Source organism: Psammomys obesus, unplaced genomic scaffold, assembly GCF_907164565.1.
Source record: "Psammomys obesus unplaced genomic scaffold, mPsaObe1.curated_primary_1811, whole genome shotgun sequence".
Classification (NCBI taxonomy): Eukaryota; Metazoa; Chordata; class Mammalia; order Rodentia; family Muridae; genus Psammomys; species Psammomys obesus.
This window is the reverse complement of record NW_026596131.1, coordinates 9,131,997-9,152,401: the sequence shown is the minus strand read 5'-3', so window position 1 is coordinate 9,152,401 and position 20,405 is coordinate 9,131,997. Positions and strand designations below refer to the sequence as shown.

The window sequence follows — 20,405 nt, the reverse complement described above, 5'->3', positions numbered from 1 at the left end:
AAGGCATTCCCAAAGGGGCTTATGGGAATGGAATCACGGAGGCACAGCTGTCTGGGTCTGTAAAGGTGCTGCAATGAACTGAGTAGTGTCCATAGTGGGCACTTTTGGACTTGGCTTGGAGAGTCCATGGAGGAGGGAAGGTCTGTCAGTGAAATTTACCTTTCGCTGGGAGGCTGGCTTGGGGAGCCAGGAAGGTGTGACTAGGAATCAGATGGCAGCCCTTTAGAAGAGAACTTGAGCTAGTGGCCTGTTTTTGTCAGGGGCAGAGAAGAAATGGCAGGCAGGAACAGAGGCATGGGAAGGCTGTTGTAGGATCTCCATAGCTCCTTTCCTCCTTTCCTCCGTGCCACAGCTCAGCTCCCTTGCGCTTCTCTCTGGAGCTACTTCCCAATAACTCTCCCTTTGGGAGGGCTTCCTGGCCTCTTTCTCTCCATGCCTTCATGGTGCCTTTCAAAGTTACATGACTTTTAATATCTGGAGCCTGGATGAAAGGCTTGACCCAGGAACCGGGATATTGAGGACCATTTTATTGGCGTGACTTGAAGGTGCAGACACCTACTCTGATGGAGGGCACTTCAAGTAGGGGTTTAGGACATGTATATGTCACCATCAGGGCCCCTCAGCATCTGACCCACTTGTTCTTCTGTGCCCAGCTGTATCCAGCATGCTCCAGGGCTACAGCTCCGTGCTCCAGGCCTTGCTGGGGACCTTCTTCACATGGGCAATGACAGCAGCCGGAGCGGCTCTTGTGTTCATATTCTCCAGTGGACAGGTGAGTTGCTTCATTGCTGGAGGTTCACAGGGACCCCTCGTGTGCTCTGAAACCATCTCCTTTCCACACGGCCTCTGGCAGCAGACACACAGGCAGGTGGTAGGGTGCCAATGTTCTCTCACCTCCTTGTTTTTTTTTTTTTTTTTTTTTTTTTCTGTTTCCTTACTAGGCCAGGAAACAGGTACCCGTGGGTGTTATACAAGCCAGGTACTCTCTTCCCCTCACCCTCCCCTGGCACCCGGGCTCAAAAGGGCGTGGGAGTGAGGGACTAGCAATTCTGCCTTCATTAACCTGCTGCCTCATTCTGAGCTTCCATCTACTTTCCTGCCTGGAGCAGGGAATACCATGCAGGATCCAAGATGATTAGGTTTCAGATGGAACTGCCCTCCCTGTGGCCTTGACTTAGACCGTTGGTAAGACCTTGGGAGAAGGAAGAGTTCTGCTTCTCTTCTGCTACAGCCCAGAGTATTTCATTCCTTCTCCTTGGCGGAATATTGGCAGGCTCACTTCCTCCATCCCCTGTAGACTTCTGTCTGCCCATATCTAACTCCGCATGCCCCGCCTCCTGAATGAATACAGACAGGCCACCTCCTCATTCTCTCTTCTGGTACCATGTAAGCCCACCCTTATCATGAACACATCTGTTCTCCTAGATGAGTACAGGCAGGTTTTTGTCCATGTGCATTCTGTATATGCCCCCCCCCCCCCCCCCGCATATGTCCTCCACACATCCCACAGATAGCCCCCAGTGTGCTCATTCATTCTCAGGCCATGCGTTCTGGCCCAACATCCTCACAAGATCTTGTCTATCTCCCCATCTTTTCTCTTCTCCACCCCACATCCTTACATCTTTCCTCTATACACATCCTTCCACACTCTACACTACAGGCACAGCCCGTGCTCACCTCCTACGCCTGAAGTCTACTCTCCTCCAACCCTGAACTGGCCCCCAGCCCCAGCCCAGAGCCACTCAAGGCTATCCTGAAGAGTGCAGTCCTTGCCTTGCTCAAGGGAAGTTGTAGATGTGAAAGTGGCCCAGGAGAAAGCAACTTCGATCTCTTTAAACACACTGAGTCCTGGATCTAGAAAGGATCTAAAATTTTGTCTAGAAAGTCAACGAGTGTCTCAGGTCCTTTGTTATAGACCAGTTTGGCAGGTCCTGGCTTCAGTTACAAATCCTGCCTCCCACACTGCTGCCTCTGTTCTAACTGGGTGAGGTTGGTTGGCACAAATCTATCATTTGGAGACTTGGATCTCAAACTCCGCAGCCAAGAATTACAGGGTACCCAAGATTTCAGCGAGTAAGACATCTGACAGGTCAAATTCACAGGTAAAAAATAGAATTCTGTTTGCCAGGAGCTGGGAAGAGGAGGGGAAGAGGCGAGAGAGGAGGAAGGATTTGAGCGGGTTTGGAGAAACCTTGCATGTGAGGGCCACCATCTTACTTAGTGTGGTGTCCTGCTGTCCCAGTATGGAAGCTTCTTCCCTTTGAAATGCCAAAGAACATTATATGCAGACCACAAGTACTTATCTATTGTGTTTGATGGATGTGGCAACAGATCGTTTTATTGGAATGGATGTGCATTTTTTACCTATTTGATTATTATTTTAGGAAGGCCCATGAATCAGGGCCTAAATCAAGGGCTAGCTCCTCATGGTCCCTTCAGGTTTCTTTCCAGTCACCACCCGCACTTGGACTTTCACTCTGTGTAAAACACTCCCACCCTGCCCTGTCTCTCCCACAGTGTAGGCACCCCTGTGTGGGTGCTGTTGTTAAGTACTCTGCTCATGTAGCATGTGCTGTTCCATGCCTGGCTGAATCCACCCTGTTCAGTTCCCAGTTTACTTAATGCTTCTGCCTGTTGTGTACATATGTCTATATATATCTATACATACATGTATGTACACAGTGTGTTCTTTGTGCATGTAATGTGTATATGTTTTCTCTGTCCTGTGGTATTTGATTGTCCTCCCTGGTGTATTCACCTTACTGTTGGTGGGGCTTTGTGCAGTGCCTAGTTTTGGGCTCTTGTGAACAGTGCATCTTTTCCATGGGTTTGATGATTCCCAGCATGCATTTCTGTTGCATCTCAGTAGTGGCATGTCCATTGCAGTCACTTGCTATTAGTCCTACCACATAGCTTTGCCTGTGTGACATGGATGTGCCAGTTTGTGTCCCCACCTGTGCGATGGTTTTGGTTGCTCCTGTGTTCCTTACTAGCCCTTAATCATTTCCTCATTTTAGATCAACTACTTACTAAAGGCTTGGGGTGCCGGGTAATACAGAAAGTGTGAGCCTGTGCACTCCAAGGCTCCCCTCCCCCGCCAAGGCTAATTCTGGTTGACTTTGGAATGGATGGAATATTTAACTATGTGTCCCTGGCTTTCCTCACCTCCCCCTGTTCTTAGCTCCCTGCTCTATAAGATCAGGAGCTCACCACCAGCTTAGGAGTAGGCCAGTGACACTTTTGAGCTTTATGGAGGTCTCCTTGCTGAGGCCACATCAGCTTGTCATGCTTGGAAACTGAAACATTCCCACTTTTTCCTTTTCAGAGGCAGATCTTAGACGGAAGTCTGGGCTTTGCAGCAGGGGTGAGTTCATATACCCGGTGAAGTGTGCTGATTTTAACCTTTCCCTCCCGGGGGCTGGCGCCAATCCTTCTCCACAGTGTCCAGATGTGCTTTTGTAAGAGCTAACTCCTCTTGCCACTGTGTTCATTCCCTCGCTTATTAGGTACTCTCCTCTCTATTTTGATGGAGAAGGAAGAAGTTCAAGACTTAGAAAATGGGATACATCTCCTTCCTCTATTCTCCTGGAAGGGCTTTTTAAAGGATGTTTTTTATCTTTGATTATGTGTATGTGTTGTGGGGGTGTCGATGGTGGTATGTGTATCTGAGTACAGGTGCCCTCCACCAGGTCATCAGTATCAGATCTCACTGGAGCTGGAGTTACAGGGGGTTGCAAGGCTCCTGTTGTGGGTGTTGGGAATTGACCTTGTCATTTGTAAGAGCAATACGTGCCCTTGTCTGCTTCACCATCTCTCCAGTCCCAGGACTTCTTATTTTAGGTGCTTTTAAGCATGCAAGAAAAAAAAAAGAAAGAAAAGAAAAAACTATATCCTCAGCACACATCACCCACCTTCAGGCATGATTGACACTCAGCAAATCTCATTTTATCTGTCTCCCTCCAGCCTTCTTGGGAACTGAAAATGTTTTATAAAAGCAAACCCCAGATCCATGTAATTTCACCTGTAAATTCAATATGTATCTCAAACTGAGTGACTTCTTGTGAAACCGCAATCAGTATGCCACCATCGCATCTACCAAATTGCAAACAGCGATTCCTCTCTGCAATCTAACGCTCAAGCCATACTCACATTTTCTCTGTCTTTTCCACGGGGCCCTGCAAGACTGCTCTGTAAGAGCTGGGATCCAAAGAAAATTTGGTAGCTATATTCTCTAAGTCTGTCAAGTCTTTACCTACTGCACCCCCTAAGCTCATGACTTGTTGGAGATTTCTAGATCATTCCACATTCTGGGTTTAGTGGATTCTGCCCCTGTTCTCTTGTTGATCTCTACAGGTGGAGAGTGAAACGTGGAGGCTTAATTTAGATTTCTTTTTTAGTTCAAAAGTATTTGAATTAATTGATTATGTTTGTGTGTGAGCATACCTATGCTGTGGCACACATGTGGAGGTCAGAGGTCAGCTTGCAGGGCATTCCACCAGGTGTAACCTGAAGATCAGACTCATGTTCTTAGGGTGGGTGGGAACTTCCTTCCCCACCGAGCAATTTTGCAAGCCGGGATTTTATTTTTCAAGCATGAGTACTTCATGGGGGTGCTGAATATTCCAGCCGCACGGGCTGCAATAGAAGGTGTGTGCTGTGGCTTTCTGAGTAGCTCAGAGCTGTGTTCTCATCTGCTGTCTCTATAACCCTATGATCTGGGACCTCACTGAAGTCACCGAAGTCACTGGTAGTCAGACCAGGGCCTGTCCTTAGAGACCTGGAGATTCCGAGGCTGTATATAGGTGCTTGACAAGCAGTAGCGGAATCCGTTTCTGGGCCCTCGGCTTGCATGTTTTTCTCTATGTAACACAGCCCTGCCTGAGAATGCTCTGAGCCAGCTCTCCTTCCCAGCCTTCCTTAGACAGATGTCCTCTGCCTTGCCTTCTTCTCCCATCACCCAGCAGCAAAAACTCCTGGCAGAAGTTGAGATTTAGGCTTACAGAATTCCCTTTGAGGTAAGTTCCAGTGAGCAATGGACCTCTCCTAAAGTCCCCTTTTTTAATGGTTCTGTTTCCATCTAACAGTGCCATATTTGAGACCCAGCCTTAAACTTATGTACCCCCTGAAGGTTACCCCCAAACCATGGCAACTTGGTAGGATCCTGAGCTTCCTGCTGAGGGATCCCATTTGACAGGCCGGTGTGTTGTAATGTGTGAAGATTACACATTACACCCTTTCTTCACCCATTCTTCCCAGCCTCACCTCAGGGTCCATGGCACCATTGCTAAGTAAAGGTTGAAGCTTTTAGGGCTGGCATAATGCCAACCTCTCACCTTTCTGGCTTTGGACTTGGCCTGGCTCTCATGGCTCCCCAAATGCTAGTGATTTCTGAAGGCTCAAGGGTACTGTGGTGGTATCCCTGTCCCCAGCCTTCTCCCTGCCCTGTTTTACATGTGAGAGCATGATGGAGGGTGGCCTGCTCAGCACTTCTTAACTCCTGATCCACACTGCGGAGAGAACAGCCGACGGCAAGACGAGGGGGTGGCGAGGCACAGAAGGAAGAAGATAGATTATTGCTGTTACTATTGTACTTTTTTTTTTATTTCATGCTCAGACTTCCAGTGTGATGATGAGCAGCATGGGGGAGGGCATGATTTATGTCACCTTCCACGGGGCTGGGATGCAACAGTCCATGTCTTATGGGAAGAGCCCCTTGCTTTCTTTCTCTGCCCAGGGTGGAGTGGTCTCGTAATTGAGTGGTCTGAGCTGTCTGAACAGTCACCACCCTTCTCTCCCATCTTGCTTGTACTGGTACCTAGTTAGCATGTATGGGAAGTCTACCATCAGCTCATATTCCCATCCCCTCTCCTTTTATCCTCCTGCCCTGCTTTGCAGGCCTGGGCCCGCTGTGTGAAGTAGATGGAATGGTTTTGGGATTGTGATCCTCACTGATGAAGAGGATCACACTGTCCCTGTAAGGAGAAGGTGAGAATGATGGGAAGACGAGGAAAAGCCAGAAAAAGCCCAGAGACGGGATGTGGCTCAGTTGAAGACACTTGTGTAGCACGTGCAAGGCCCTGGGTTCAATGCCCACTGTCTCCCTGAAATGGAACAAACACCTAGAGGTCCATGTTACATGGCCCTGTGTAGTTTCCACCTTTGTAGTTTCTTTGTAGGAACTGGTAGTTGTCTGCTAGCTTTTCCTGCTGATGTTATTGGCTCATGCAGAGGCTTACAAGATGTTCTTTTAGCATGACTGGGCCGTGTTGCACCTGTCTGTCCATTCATTCGTTCATCTGCCCATTCATCCAGCATCTGGTGGAAGCCTGTTTTGCACTGTGTCAAGTGCAGGGCAGCTGAGGGACAAGAAAACACTTCTGTCTGTCAAGGAGTTGTGATCCACGGGAGGGGTGTGCCAACCAGTCTGCTGGGCCAAAGCCATCTGCCTCCTGTTCCTGTGACTCTAGACAGTGCCCGGGGGGGGGGGGGGGGGGGGCCACGCCCACAGGTCACCGTGCCTTTTGCCCAGGGGCTGCTTTTGCATCACAGTGACAGCAGTGAGCTACAGCACTAAGCTCTCAAAGCCATGGCCCTTTGTTCTTTGGTTTTGAGAAAAGTTCGCTACCTCCTAAAGTGGTGTTGGGGGCTGGGTATTCTGAGGCCTGGTGGCTGTGCAAATAGCTAAGAAGAAAAAGACCACAGCTCCGTTCCATCGGGCCCAACCGTGGCAGGTTCTGCAGCGCTCCCTGGAATGTCTGCTGTTCCCGAGCGGATGCCTGGGAGACGCCTGGCTTTGTGTAGACCCTGCAAAGGAGGCCTGCTGGTTTTTTTCTTCCTTGGTGAAGGCCCTGTGTGACTTACATAGACTCTGACACCATTTTTTTTGTCACATAAAACACAGTTTTTCAGGGCTGGAAAGATGGTCCTGTAGTTAAGAATGTGTACTGCTCTTCAGAGGACCCCAGTTTGGTTCCCAGTACCTACAGTGGGCAGCCCACAACTGTCTGTAAGTCCAGCTCCAGGGGATCTGACTACTTCTGGGCTCCTTGGGCACCCACACTCACGTGCACACTGCCACACAGACACAGGTATACACATAATTAAAATATAATAATAAATCTCAGGAAAGATGTCTCCAGAGATGGTCAGGGCAAAGGTGTTTAACAGTAAATGTTGGGACTTAGAATCAAAGGGAAACAGACCTCTGGACATGTCTGTGAGGGAGTTTCTAGCATAGTTTAACTGAAGTGGGAAGGGGTACCCTAAATGCTGGCCGCGCCATTCCATAGACCAGAGGCCTGGACCGAATACCAGGAGAAAGCGAGCTGAGCACCAGCATTCACCTCTCTGCATCTGGACTGTGGAGGCAGTGTGACTGGGTGCCTCTTGTTCTTGTTGTCATGATATCCCCCGCCGTGGTGGACTGTATCCCCTCAAACCATAAGCCAGAGTAAACCTTCCCTAAGTTGCTTTCGTTCGATATTTTGTCATGGTGTGATAAAAGTAACTAATACAAGCATGTGATGGGAGATTGTGAAAGCAAGCTACCTGTCTCAACACAAACCCAGCTCAGTTTCTCAGCTGTCTCTAGTAGCTCTGGCCTAGCAGAGCGAGGCTGCGTGCCCTGGTATCCTTGGCTGTTGAGTTAAGCAGCCTTCTGGCTTTGGGAGTGTCACCTTCACTCTGATGTAGTGGTCCCCACCCTGGTTGCGTGTTACAATCACCTGGAAAACATTAAAATTTAAAATTACATTGTGTGTGTGTGTGTGTATGTGTGTGTGTGTATAGTGTGTTTGAACATGATAAGAATAGGGGAGCATTTGTGGAGGTCAGAGGGCAACTTTCAGGAGTCAATTTTCTTCCAGTGATCAAACCCAGGTTCTCAGGGTTGGTGGCACACGCCTTTAACTGCCAAGCCATCTTGCTTGTCCTCACCTGGAAAGCTTGCAGGGCCCTACTTGCAGTGCCCTGGGCACACCCTGTACTAACGACATCGGCTACTCAGGCTGTTGGGAGACAGTTGAGAGCATGCATCCAGTGTTAAGGGCTTTCACTCTCCTAGAGACCACATTCTAATGGAGAACAAGCTGGGATTTGGAGAAATCAGACTCCCTTCAAAATCATCAGTCGTTGTGAACTGAGTCAATACTTAGGGTTAGGACCATACTCAGGGTTTCCAGACATGGAGGACAGGTGCCCAAACTGTGGTGGGAAAAGTCAAGAAGAAGCTCTTTATCTTCTGCAGCCTTGTCTGTGGCATCCAGCATCCATTGTGGATTTGCTAGATGATTGGCTCCCAACACTGGTTGATCTAGCCTGGCAAAGTGGGCAGTTGTCATACTTCTGGTTCATTTCCAGTTGATCAGGCAATATTGGCCAGCCGTCAGTTGGGAACACAGGCTCCTCTTTGTTATTTGGCTCTTGCAAAAGACAGAACAGGAGGCAGAAACTTGGAAAACTGGAACTTGGGTTGAAATCCCCACTCGATTCCTGAGTGCTTGTTGGATTACATATCTTGTGTGAAACATCACAGGAATGGCAAGGACTCACAAAAGTCAGCCCTGGCATCAGACAGATGGTGGGAGCATAGATTGTTCTCCAAGACTTTTGTGAATCTACGATTTCATTTTTTAAAAACCTAATTGAATGTTTAGCTGGCTTTGTAAACTTATCTGATCATGGTATCTTCTTCTGCATTTGAATAATCAAGAGTAGTTGGCATAATTTTAGGCATTTTCATAGTAAGCCTGTTTGGAACCATCATGTTAAATGTCAGTCCTCCTGAAAGATGCTCTTAAGTGGCTGTACAGGATCCAAGTCAGGATCAGCTCACTTCTGTCCTTCAGACTCTGCATGTCAGGGCCAAATCTCTGCATGTTCTTAAGGCAAGTGCTTTGTGGAAAGGCTGCTGCTGATCCACACAGGACCACTTTTAGCAGTCAGTCACACAAGAGGGAGATGAGCCAGTAACCTATGCCTTGTAAGGGGCCTCATTTACCAGGCTGTCAAGTATGTATTCAGTTTGCACAACAGCCACTGGTTTTGTTCCTTGGAATGTGGAAGCAAGCCAAGACAAAGTTGTCTTCAGACCAATCTACCCCTCATTTAGTGAGTATCCACTGTGTGCTGGGCATTATGGGAGAGGAAGCAAAGAAGTAATGTATGGTACCTGCAAGGAGCTTAGGGTCTGTTGGGATAGAAATCACTTTCATGAGACAGGTTAGGATGTGGTAGTTAGTGAGACGGTGAGCAAAAAAGGTACTGGGGACCCAGGGACAGGAAGTTTCTTCTAGTTGGGGAACTGGAGAGAGCTTCATGGGTATAGGTCAGATAGGAAGATAGGTTGGGTTTTGACAGATGGGGTAATGTAGGGATGGGGTAAGGATATGAATTACAGGCAACATGGCTGGAACAGAGGCACTGGTAGTGGGAAATACAGGGTGAAAGGACTGGGGAGAGGGCCCAGTTGGGAAAAAACTTTGTACAGGAAGTTTGATCCCAGCTATCATGCAAGAAGCTGGGTGTGGCATTCATGTCTGTAATCCTAGCACTGAGGACTGGAGCTTCAGATTCTAGTGAGAGACACACACCAGAGGGGCCTGGAGAGATGGCTCAGCCGTCTAGAGCGCCAGCTGCTCTTTCAGAGAACAGGAGTTCAGTTCCTAGCACCTACATGGCTAATCACAACCACCTGTACTCCAGCTCCAGGGGATCTGGTGTCCTTTCTTGTCCTCCATGGCCCCTGCGCGCGCGCGCACACACACACACACACACACACACAGGCACAAACATACACATAAATAACATAATGACCATATGAAAAACTTAAAATGGAGGGCTCCTGAGAAAAACAACCAAGATTGACATCTGGTCTTCACATACATGTGCACACACGTGCAAACATACCCATACCTACATGAATATGAGCACACTCATGTATACATACAGAGAGAGCCAGCTCGAGAGAGTCTGAGAGTGAGTGAGAGCATGTGAGCGAGTGAGAGACAGAGGGAGAGAGAGAGAAGAATGTGTAGGGTAGTGGTGGGTTTGTCTGGGACATGACCATGGAGTAGCTGGCTGGGGCCCAGCTATATACAGCTTGAGGTGCTCTGGAAAAGCCTTGGTTCTTTCTTTAGATAAATGGGGGAGTGCCTAAAGGCTTGAGAGATGGGCAGAAGAGCAGATCTGTTTTCTGGGGAGCATGCAAGGGAAGTGCAAAGCTGAGGGGAGGGTTACAGAAAGGTAAAAACTAGAGCTTAAAAACCAGAGGCAGAGGAGACAAGAGAGATCTAAGGTGGTCCTGCTGTCAGCTCAGAGGGTTGATTGGCAGGCATCTGAAGGGGAAGGTGGCCAGAGACTGTGTTTCTGGTGCCACCTTTCCTGTGGCTGGCATCACCATCTGACTCATGGAAAGATGGGGAACCTGCCAGAATGGGGAAGGGACTCTTTCAGGCTTACAAGGGGGCTCTTTTCTGGCCTTTCTTGATTGAGTTTGTACTTTGGAATCTGCATGTGTAGCGATGGTCTCCATGGCAACCAGACACCTACAGCTTGCAGTGCTGATGGTGATGTTTCCCGCTGCTCTGCTGTGGTGATCCATGTCTGTTAGGATTAGACTTGACCCAGGACTGAGGCTTGAAAAACAGTGGCCTGAACAACAAAGTTTCCTCTTCTGCTGAATTGTGGAGACCGTGGCTGGGAAAGTAGGTCCATGGGATAAAGAGTCAGGCTCTGATTCTTCACTGCTTGGTGAAGGTACCCTTTTCCTTTCTGCTCCAAAGTAGCTGCTAGAGCTCTGGTCATCACGTTGTCTTCCAGGCAGTGGGACAAGGAAGGGGGCATTTCCCGTAAGCCCAGAATGACAGCTCTCTTTGTATTTCATTGGCCAGGACTTGCTTATGTGATCAAATCCAACTGCAAAGACAATTAGGAGACATGGTCTTTAGCCACCTGTCTAGCTAAACTTTGGGATTCGGTAACTGCAAGTTGACAAAGAACAAAAAGTAGCCCATGAGTATGCTTAGCCACAGGGCTTGGTGTGGAGAGAACACTGAGTCCCTGTGCTCTTACCAGCTTAACTTTCTCTCTGTATTTTATGCCCTAGTTACTTAGGTTTCTATTGCTGTGATGAAATGCCATGACCCAAAACAACTCAGGGAGGAAAGGCTTTATTTCGTCTCACACTTCCAGGTTATAGTCCATCACTGTTGAAGACGGGGCAGGAGCTCAAGCAGGACAGGGACCTGATACAGAGGCCGTGGGGGAGTGCTGCTTTCTGGCTTGCTCAGCCCACTTGCTTATACCATCCAGGGCCACCTTCCCCGGGTGGCAGCACCCACAGTGAGCCGAGTCCTTCCACATCAATCATCAATCAAGAAAATGGCCAACAGGCTCGCCCCAGGCCAGTCTGGGCAGGGTATTGTCTCAACTGAGAGTCCTTCTTCTCAAATGATTCTAGTTTGTTTCCAGTTGACATAAAACTACCCAGCATATTTTATATGTTGATTTTTTTTTTTTTACAAGTCATGTTATTTTTTCAGGAATGAGTTTCTTTCTAAGTGATTGATTGTAATGTAGGAAATTGATAAGAAAGTCAAGTGCTACACAGGGTGTATGGTAAAACAAATCCTTTGGTCTCTGCATCAGCCAGGGTCGAGCAAGTAATACGAAGTCTAATTCAGGCCAGAATAAGGGTTTGGCTCATGCATTACAACTCTCTTTTGTGTGTACATGTGATTGTGTATAGATGCACATGAGAGTGTGTGTGTAATGTGTGTGCATGCATGTGAAGGACAGAGGGCAGCATTAACTCTCCTTCTTTGAGTGGCATCCCTGTTGGACCCACACAGTAGTAGACTAGGCTGGCCAGCCAGTGAGCATAAGGCCCATATCCAAGATTTGGAAAACTGACTCAGGTTCTTAGAGGGTGGAGCCTGTGAAACATGGGGCCTTGGATGGTTAGGCTAGCATTAATGAATGTGAGACGATCTAGGATCACCTGAGAAGGCAGGCTCAATGAAGCAGTCTATACCGGGCTGGCCTCGAGGCATGTCTGTGATTTAGTGTCCTAATAAGTTAATTGGTGTAGGAAGACCCAGCCTGCTATAAGTGGTACAATTTTCTAGGCAGGGGTCCTGAACTCTGTGGAAGTGGGTGGCTCAAGCTGAGCACAAGCAAGCAAGGGAGCAAGCAATTGGGTGTGAATGCATGCATGCATTTCTATCTGCTCTTGACTGTGGATGCGGTGGGACTAGTTTTAAAATAAAGAAATAGATTTACTTTTATTTATGTTATGTGTATGAGTGTTTTACCTGTATGTAAGTATGTGTACCATATGGGTAGTCAGAAGAAGACATTGGATTCCTGAATTTGGAGTTACACATGGTTGTGAGCCAGAATGCAGGTGCTAGAAACAGAACATGGCTTCTCTGTAAGAGCAACAAGGGCTCTCAACCTGTGAGCCATCTCTCCAGCCTGTGTCTAGGTTTTTGAAGTTACTGCCTTGACTTCCCCACCTTGATGGATGTAAGGTTGGCATTACTTTTAAAAAACTATTTTATTTTGTTTTCTTGTACCTCTTTCTCCCTTCTCCATCCCAATCCCTTCCAACACCCCAACACCAGGTAGGAGAGAAAGAAGAATAGTGGGGTAGAGAGCATAGTTTTTCCTAGCTACTTCCTGCTGTTTAGGGTCATTGGGTTCCTTGGGTCAAGTCCGATCCTTGTTTCAGGATATCTCTGACTTCTTCTAGTCACACTGCATCAACAGCAACCAGGAGCAGCAGGAGGGGAAGCACCTTCTTCCTCCTTGGAGCCCCCTTTTTCTCTCTGGCCTCTGGCCTTGATTCCCTCTCAGAGTCCTCAGAACTAAAATATCTGCAGCTGGCCAAGAGCCCCTCTCAGAGTCAGCACAAGGCAAACAAGTTTGCTGCTGTGGACAGTCCGAATCAGTCCCATATTTCACACCTGGGATTAAAACAGAAACGTTTACATATCATAAACAGAAACTTCCACAACACTGTAACTTAGAAGTCTGAGGTGAAATTAACCCCATCCTCCCCAAGTTGTTTTTAGCAGGGTATTTTATCATACCATCAGAAATGACCCTGGGACAGAGGCTTTTGCTTTATCTCTCCCTTTGCTGGGCCTCATATTGGCGCCTCCAGCTCCGAGCTCTTCCTGCCCTGGCTCTCATCCAGTAAGAACAAGGGCAGCTTTCATAGCCTTCTACTAGGGACATGTAGGGAGGAAAAAAAATCTTGAGCCCCAGCCCAGCCCAACCTGACCTCTGTCTATAGGCTGCAGAGGAGCTAAACTCAAGGACCCAGGTCAGTTATGTGAGCTCATATCTATTGAGGGCAAGTGCTTGGGTTGCGTTCTTGGTCCTGGGACTGTGTTGTCCCAGAATCAAAGAATTCTGGATAAGACAGCATCTATGGCTGGCAGAGATGTAATCTCTCCAGAATCTGCAAGTGAGCAGGGTGCATGGTCCCCAAAAAGCAGGGCTCACTTGGCTGTGGAATTGGAAGAAGTAGCAGAGAGATACTGTTTTTGCAAACATTTTATATATTAACATTAACTTTGTTAACCTGAACTAGTTTTTAAATCTGTCAGTCCATCAGTCTATCTATCTATCTATACAAATTCTTTGAAAAATTTTGTTTTGTTGTGTTTTGTTTTGTTTGTTTCAGTCTGTGTGATGTTTTCAGGGCTGACTGTTTGGTAGTGGGTAACCACTGGTGTGCTCCTCCCCGGGGAAGACTTTCTCCAGCTCTCAGCACTCCCTAGTCCCTGTAGTTCTTTGTGAAGGGTTATGGGCTGGTGGGCTTTCCTCCACCCACATTAGCATGTCTGCTGGTGTTCTTGTTCAGTTCATGTTGGCGAGACTTTATACAGCTCTGCCATTCTTAAGGGACAGTCTCACAGCAAACCCCCGATCCTCTGGCTCTTACAGTCATACAGTCTTACACCCTCTTTCACTGTGCCACTGTGTTCCTGGAGCCTTAGGTGAAGGGGTTGTTAGTTTTTGATAGTGTGTGCAGGCTGGATCTGATGATCCCCCTGCCTCAGCCTCTCAAGTGCTGGGAGTACAGGTGTGTACTAGGAATTACAGGTGTTTGACATAAGTTTTTTGGGAAGGGAACAAGTCTCAGTATGTAGTCCAGGCTGACTTTGAACCCTTGGCAGTTTTCCTGTCTTTGCTTCCCAGGTGCTGGGCTTATAGGCATGCACCACCGTGCTCAATTTTTATGAATCAAAAAGTTCTCTTTCTGAATCAGGACTCGGCCTTCTTTTGTCTTTGTCAGGGAGGCCGTTTCTCATTTTCCATGTTTCTTGTAGATGGTGTGGCTTAGTAACTAGAGGGGCGGCAGGAACCAGTGTGGGGGCAGCAGTTAGTGAGGAGCCCTGATGGCTCTGGTTACTCCAGAACTTGGTGAGAAGGAATGATCAAGCCTCAGGTTTGTAACCAAGCTGTTTATAAACCCCAACCTTTACCTTCTGTGCACCTTGAAGTTCCAGGAGACAGAAGCCTTCTCCTCCCAGCTGTGCCACTGGTGAGGTTACTTCCAGCCCTGACTGTTTATGTTTTCATGGCCTCCAGAGAAAAGAAAGCACAAAATACCAGGGAGGTGTTAATAGTTGGCCACTGCAAGCTGCTTTTGCTCTGGGGCTCCCTGGTTCTTTCATCTCAAGTCTGCCCTTGGCCTGGGGTGGATTGGGCACTTGCTCAGTCTCTTCCTCAGCACCAGGCCGGGCTCCTGCTGCCTGAGGGGGAACCAGCATCTCAGGCTGCACCCTCACCTGCGCATCCTTGCCCTTTCTTCTTGATTTTCTCTTCTGCCCTGGCATTTCCTTGGTAACCTCTCTCCGTGTCTGAAGCTCTGCCCCTCTTGTGAAGAAATCACCTGTGACAGCCCCGGAGCTAAGTGAATTAGCTCTCTGGGAGCAGCGGACAAAGCCAGATAGCTTCCACGTTGCATAAACAAGATGAAAACAGATTAGTTCTGTTTTTCAGATGAGAAAGGACACGACCATTACGGAGGCAAACACTCTAAATAGGCTTTGAGCTGGAATTTGCCCAGATTTCTGTGGGGTGTAAGTGTCCCCACAAGGAACACTGGTCCCTTTGGGGCTCCTGCTCCTGTGACCCTATGTTGTCAGGTGGCATTATTTTATTGCTCTATGTTTTTCAAAACACTTTCTCCTCCGAAACTCCCAATGCTTGCAGCGATCACACAGCTGCAGGCTTTATTTATTATTTGCATCTGGTAGATGCAGACTGGATTGGACCCCACGCTGGGCTCCTTCATCCGCTCTGTTTGTAGGATGCTCAGGACAGTATGGGAAGAAAGAGCCTCTGCTGGTCCTCCTAGGATGTGTCTTAAATGATGGAACTGCACAGCCCCTTCCTGTGAACTTGGAAATCATCCATTTATTGGACAGCTCATCATTGGCAACTCTAGGGACTGAACTGAGAGCCTTGTATGTGCCTCACCAGGTCATGTCCTACCACTGGCCTGTGTTCTCAGCCCTATTTATTTTTTACTGTGAGACAGGTCTCACTTGGCTACTTAGGCTGCCATTGAACTCAGCCCTTAGTGCAGGCTGGCCCTGAACTTGATCCTCACAGCTCAGGCTATGATACTGGGATTACAGGCATGCACACCATACCTGGTATATACAGTTCTGGGGCTTGAACCCAGGGCTTCATGAATGCTAGGTAGGCGCTCTGCCAACCGATATCTCCAGCTCTCATTTTTGTCCTTTGACACAAGAGTCTTGTATGGTTCAGGTTGGCTTCAAACTCACTCTCTGGTTTTGGGCTGGTGTTGATCTCCTGCTTCTGCCTCCTGGGTGGTGTGAGCCAACATGAATCAAAAAATATTTTTGAAGCAAGTGTTGAGGCGGCTGATTGCAGGCTCAGCTCTATTTCTGCAGACTTGTGTGTATACCACAGTGTCAATCTACAATCCCAGAGCAGGCATGGAGAAACCATCCCTACTAAGGCTCTGAGGGAACCATTGAGGTGCTTCCCCCAGTGAAGGAAGAAAGTAATTGAATGCAGACTCATTACATCTCTGAAGCTCTTTGAACATCTTCCCGTGATTTAATTTTGATGAACATTTCAGGATGTAGCCAAGCCAGGAAATGTCTCAAATTGTTGGCCAGGGCCGGGTGAGCTCAAGACAGGTGTAGCAGGGCCCAGGGTGGAGCCTCTTTTTCAGCCAGCCAGATGCTCTGTTATCTGAAAGGACTCCAGCCACCTGGTTTGGGTGAACTCACAGAGATCCACCTGCTGCTCCTGAGTGCTCGGGATTAAAGGCGTTGCCGCATGCCCGGCACAAGTATGCCATTTTTAATGAGTGACTTGTTAGACATTTAAGTTACTCTCTCGTCTTTGAATGACTGCTCCCCTCCCCTTAAATTCAGACATTAGATGTACACATGTAGAATGCTAGTAAGAGGCCTATAAAGAGAAGGACAAGGTCTTTCTTCCTCACCAAGTCCTCAGGCCTGCCTTCCTCTCCAGAAGGAACCATTGTTTGTCAGTTTCTTAAGAAACTTTCTCCTTGCAAATTCTCAATGAATTTGCAGTTTCTGAGTTTGGAAGCTGGGGCCCTTTCATCTCTTACACTTTCTTGCAGCCTCTGGTTCATTGCTTAGTTGCCTGGTGGGGCTTCTGATCTTCCTCTTTTCTTTGTGTGTCAACTCAGGACACACAAAGGCTATTTCCCTCTGGCTGGTAGGAAAGTTCATCAACTCTAACTCCAACAGAGCAATAAATGCTCCTTTCGTGCTTGGTTTTAGAGTTTCTTGAAAACCCTGCTGTTGTTCCTTTAAAAATCCTCTTTAATTTTCTTCCTCAGCACCAGTCCTTTCCATGGGATTATCCCACACATGCTGACCTCTCTGATGTGCAGGTTTTCTTTTTCATAGATATTGACTTTTTGAGGTCTCTGACTTCTGCCAGAGTTCCATCTTCTTCCTGTTTGGTTGCTGTGGTCTCCTTTCACAATCCTGGAGGTTCGAATTGAAAAACGGCTTCCAGTTGGGTAGATGGTGCCAGGATTCAGCATGGCCAGGATTCTGTATGCCCCGTATGTGAAAAGTAGCACGTTTGCCATTGCATCCCTCCTGCTTGAGGGAGCTGGGCCTGATGCCCAGCCGTAAGGATGACAAAAGCCATTTATTCCCATCCCTATGGGGTTCTCAGTCTCCCCCAAGCCTGGCAATGCTTCTTTGACAAGGCAAGGTTGAGCGCCTGCTGTATTCCTTGGTTCCCCTTGGTAGTGGTGTCTTTGGTGATGAGTTGCTGACTTATGTCCTTTCCCCAGCTTGTTGTACTAAGCGTGTGTCACAGGTGCATGTAGAGGCTGGGCATCAACCTCTGCAGTCTCCTCTGGTGCCATCTACTTGTTTTTGTGAGACAGGGTCTCTCACTGGCCCTGGAACTCATTGATTTAGTTACACTGACCAGCCGGTGAGCCCAAGGGATCCCTGATCCACCTCCTCAGTGTTGGGATTGGGAGTGTGCGCTTTTTAAACCTGGGTTCTGGGCACTGAAGTCAAGGCTTCCTGCTCATGTGGCAAGCACTTCACCAACTGATCTGTCTCTCCGTCTCCCAGTTTGGACATCTTCATCTACCGAACCATCTTGTTGGCCCTGCATTTTAAATCACTTTTTTAAAAATTTTTATTAGAGGCTTTTGAGATCAACTTTAAAAATCAAATTTAAAAACCTCCTCTCTTCTCCCTCCATTCTTCCTGGAACTTTCCACCACTTTGCCACCTTCCCTCCTAGGCCTTCAGGCCCTCAGTCACTGCTGTGACCTACCATCTTGCCTTTCTGACCGCAGTGTCATCCATCCACCGACCCCCTTTTCTAGATGTCAGGCTACCTGGCTGGTGACAGCCCTGTCTGTCAGCTTCAGCCCACAGTGACCGCTGGCCCTGCCTCACTGCGACTCTGCAGCTGCCCTAAGGCTTCTTTTCTCAGTCAAGGGCACCACAGTTTTCAGGATGGGTAAATAGGGCTTAAAACCCCCAGTTACTCCACATGTAGATATAGATCTGGAGGCTTTGGCTCAACCTCTTGTTCCGGGTCTCTGGCTGTTATTACATGGGAACAGAGATGTAGCAACTTGTAGGACCTGGCATTCCTTGGGCCCCTCTTTTGTTGAGAATTTTAATGGACAAGCTTATGCAATCTTTCTTATACCAACCATGGGAAATACCACCTTTAGGGAGGCACGACTCTCTTGAAACCTCCAAGCCTGGGCCCCCATGACATAGCTCCTCCAGCAAGTCCATACCCCCAGTCCTTTCAGACAGCTGAATCACGTGATTTCCTGTAGTTTTGTTTGCTAAACCAGACATCTAGAAGGGGCTTTTCACACTATGCCAATTCCTTCTTGAGAGCCTTCCCTGCTACTCTGCCAGTTTACTGGTGGGGTCCTTCACGTCTCTCTGGGGAGGCTACGGTAGGAAACACTTTTACTTCTGTCTTAGTTACTTTTCTATTGCTGTGACAAAACACTGTGACTAAGGCAACTTATAAAACAAAACATTTAATTGGGCTTATGGTTTCAGAGTATTAGAGTCCAAGATGATAGCTCAAAGGCATGGTGGCAGGTGAGAGCTGACATCTTGTTCTACAAGAAGGAGTCAGAGAGGGGCACACAGGGAATGGCAGAAGCCTTTTGAAACCAAAGCTTATGTCCAGTGGCACACTTCCTCCAATAAGACCAAAGCTCCTAATCTTTCCCAAACAGTTCTACCAGTCAGGGTTCAAGTATTCAAACATATCAATCTATGGGGGAGGGGAGGCACTCTCATTCAAATCACCTCAGCAAAACATGTGTACCAGTCACCCTGTCTCTCAGGGTTGACAGGTACAACTTAAAGGAATGAAGAATATATCTTGGCTCTTGGGCCTGTAGCCAGAATACCAGAGTACATGGTTGCCTGTCACTCACAGACGCCAGTGAGCAGAGATGGCAACTGAATCGTGGAACTGTGCTTCATTCAGAGATCCAGAAATCTGAGAAGACAGTGGACTAGCATCTTAAACATCTGTCTTCCACCTCACCTTCACCTGGCACATTATTTAGGGAAAAGGCAGGAAATGGGGAGAGTCAGGCAGCTTCCCTGAAGCTGTGTCTTGCCCCTCTGGTTAGATGCTCAGTGAGGTTTTGAGAGTGATATTTGTGTCTCACTTGTGATGCCTCATGCTTTTGCCTCCTGTTCTGGATGTCTGAACTCAGGCCATACTTGAGACAAGGAGATTCTGATTAGTGTCTTCTGCCATCAGCATCCTATTTCAGACTGGCCAGGCTGGGTTGGGATTTCCTCAGAACAAAAAAAGCCATGAACAGTGATTATGGGCTGAACTCTTACATGCATGTGTTGATTCTTTTTACAGCGTGGGGTTCAGGCCTGTCTTTATAACACAGAATATGAAAGTGTTCCTATCCTGTCCCCTACTGTTCCTCCTGTCCCCTACTAGTTTCAGTGCATCATGGAGGGGAAGCTTCACATGGTGCATCATAGCTCAGGGTCATTAAGAGCATGTGACAAGAAGACATTCACATTGTGGTAGACCAGAAGACAGAGAGCAAAACAGAAAGTAGGGTTAACCTAGCCCCAAGAACTCAGCTTCCAGTGATCTGCTTCTACTACTTGGGCTGTACTTCCAAAACAGCACTTCCAGGTCGAGACCAAGTGTCCAAACCATGAGGGGGGTGGGAGTTGAGCATTTCATATTTCAGCCGAGGCACCATGTTTTTCCAAGTGGTGGGATGAAATGCGACTGTGTGTGGAAAGGGGAGAGTCACCTTTTCTTCTTGGCCTTGAAGGGCCTGCCCCTGAGTCTTACTGCTGGTGACAGCCTAGAGAGGCACAAACCTCTCCCAAGGGAGATGAGCAACGCCATAGGAACTCATTCCTAAATCTCTGAGTTTTCTCTCAATGGGGCCAGGCAGCTCACCCTGCTCCCTCCTTCCAGCGTGGGCAGGGCTGCTTCCTAGCCACCAGATCTGGGACAGATTGGCTCAGCATGAGTGAATGGTGGTGCTGGGGTGGGGAAGCCTGGCCAGCTGGTACAATTGTCCATCAACAGGCCCACGGTGAGAGGTGCTGATGGATTGGTGGCTGGGTGCCATGGGGAGGCTGGTGAGGGCAATGTGTTCACACCCCCTTGGTGGGCAGCTGGCGAAAGGTTTGGTAAGCGAGCTCTCTCCTCTGTCATCACCCTTATTTTTTTTTTTCCTTTTGTCTTCATGGATTTAATAATTTTGGTGATCTTAATGATTCTTTCATTTAGCCAGCTTGGGTCTGTCCTGAACGAGCTGGGATAATAACAATGCTTTCCCGTCTGTTAATCCCGGTCATAGATTTATAGAAAGG

General features: G+C 48.0%; 1 protein-coding gene across 6 annotated transcripts in view; it reads left to right on the top strand.

Moving 5' to 3' along the window:
- The window catches only part of Slc39a11 (solute carrier family 39 member 11), a 379,750-nt gene that overhangs the window by 73,909 nt on the left and 285,436 nt on the right, over positions 1-20,405 (top strand). For 5 of the 6 annotated variants that reach the window (XM_055592210.1, XM_055592212.1, XM_055592213.1 and 2 more), the window contains exons 2-3: positions 654-772; positions 3,326-3,364. The exons of the other annotated variant lie outside the window; for it this stretch is intronic. In XM_055592210.1, the coding sequence (XP_055448185.1) occupies positions 665-772; positions 3,326-3,364 (147 nt within the window). In that variant the 5' untranslated portion in view covers positions 654-664. The remainder of the gene's footprint in view (positions 1-653; positions 773-3,325; positions 3,365-20,405) is intronic. 6 annotated transcript variants of the gene reach the window in all.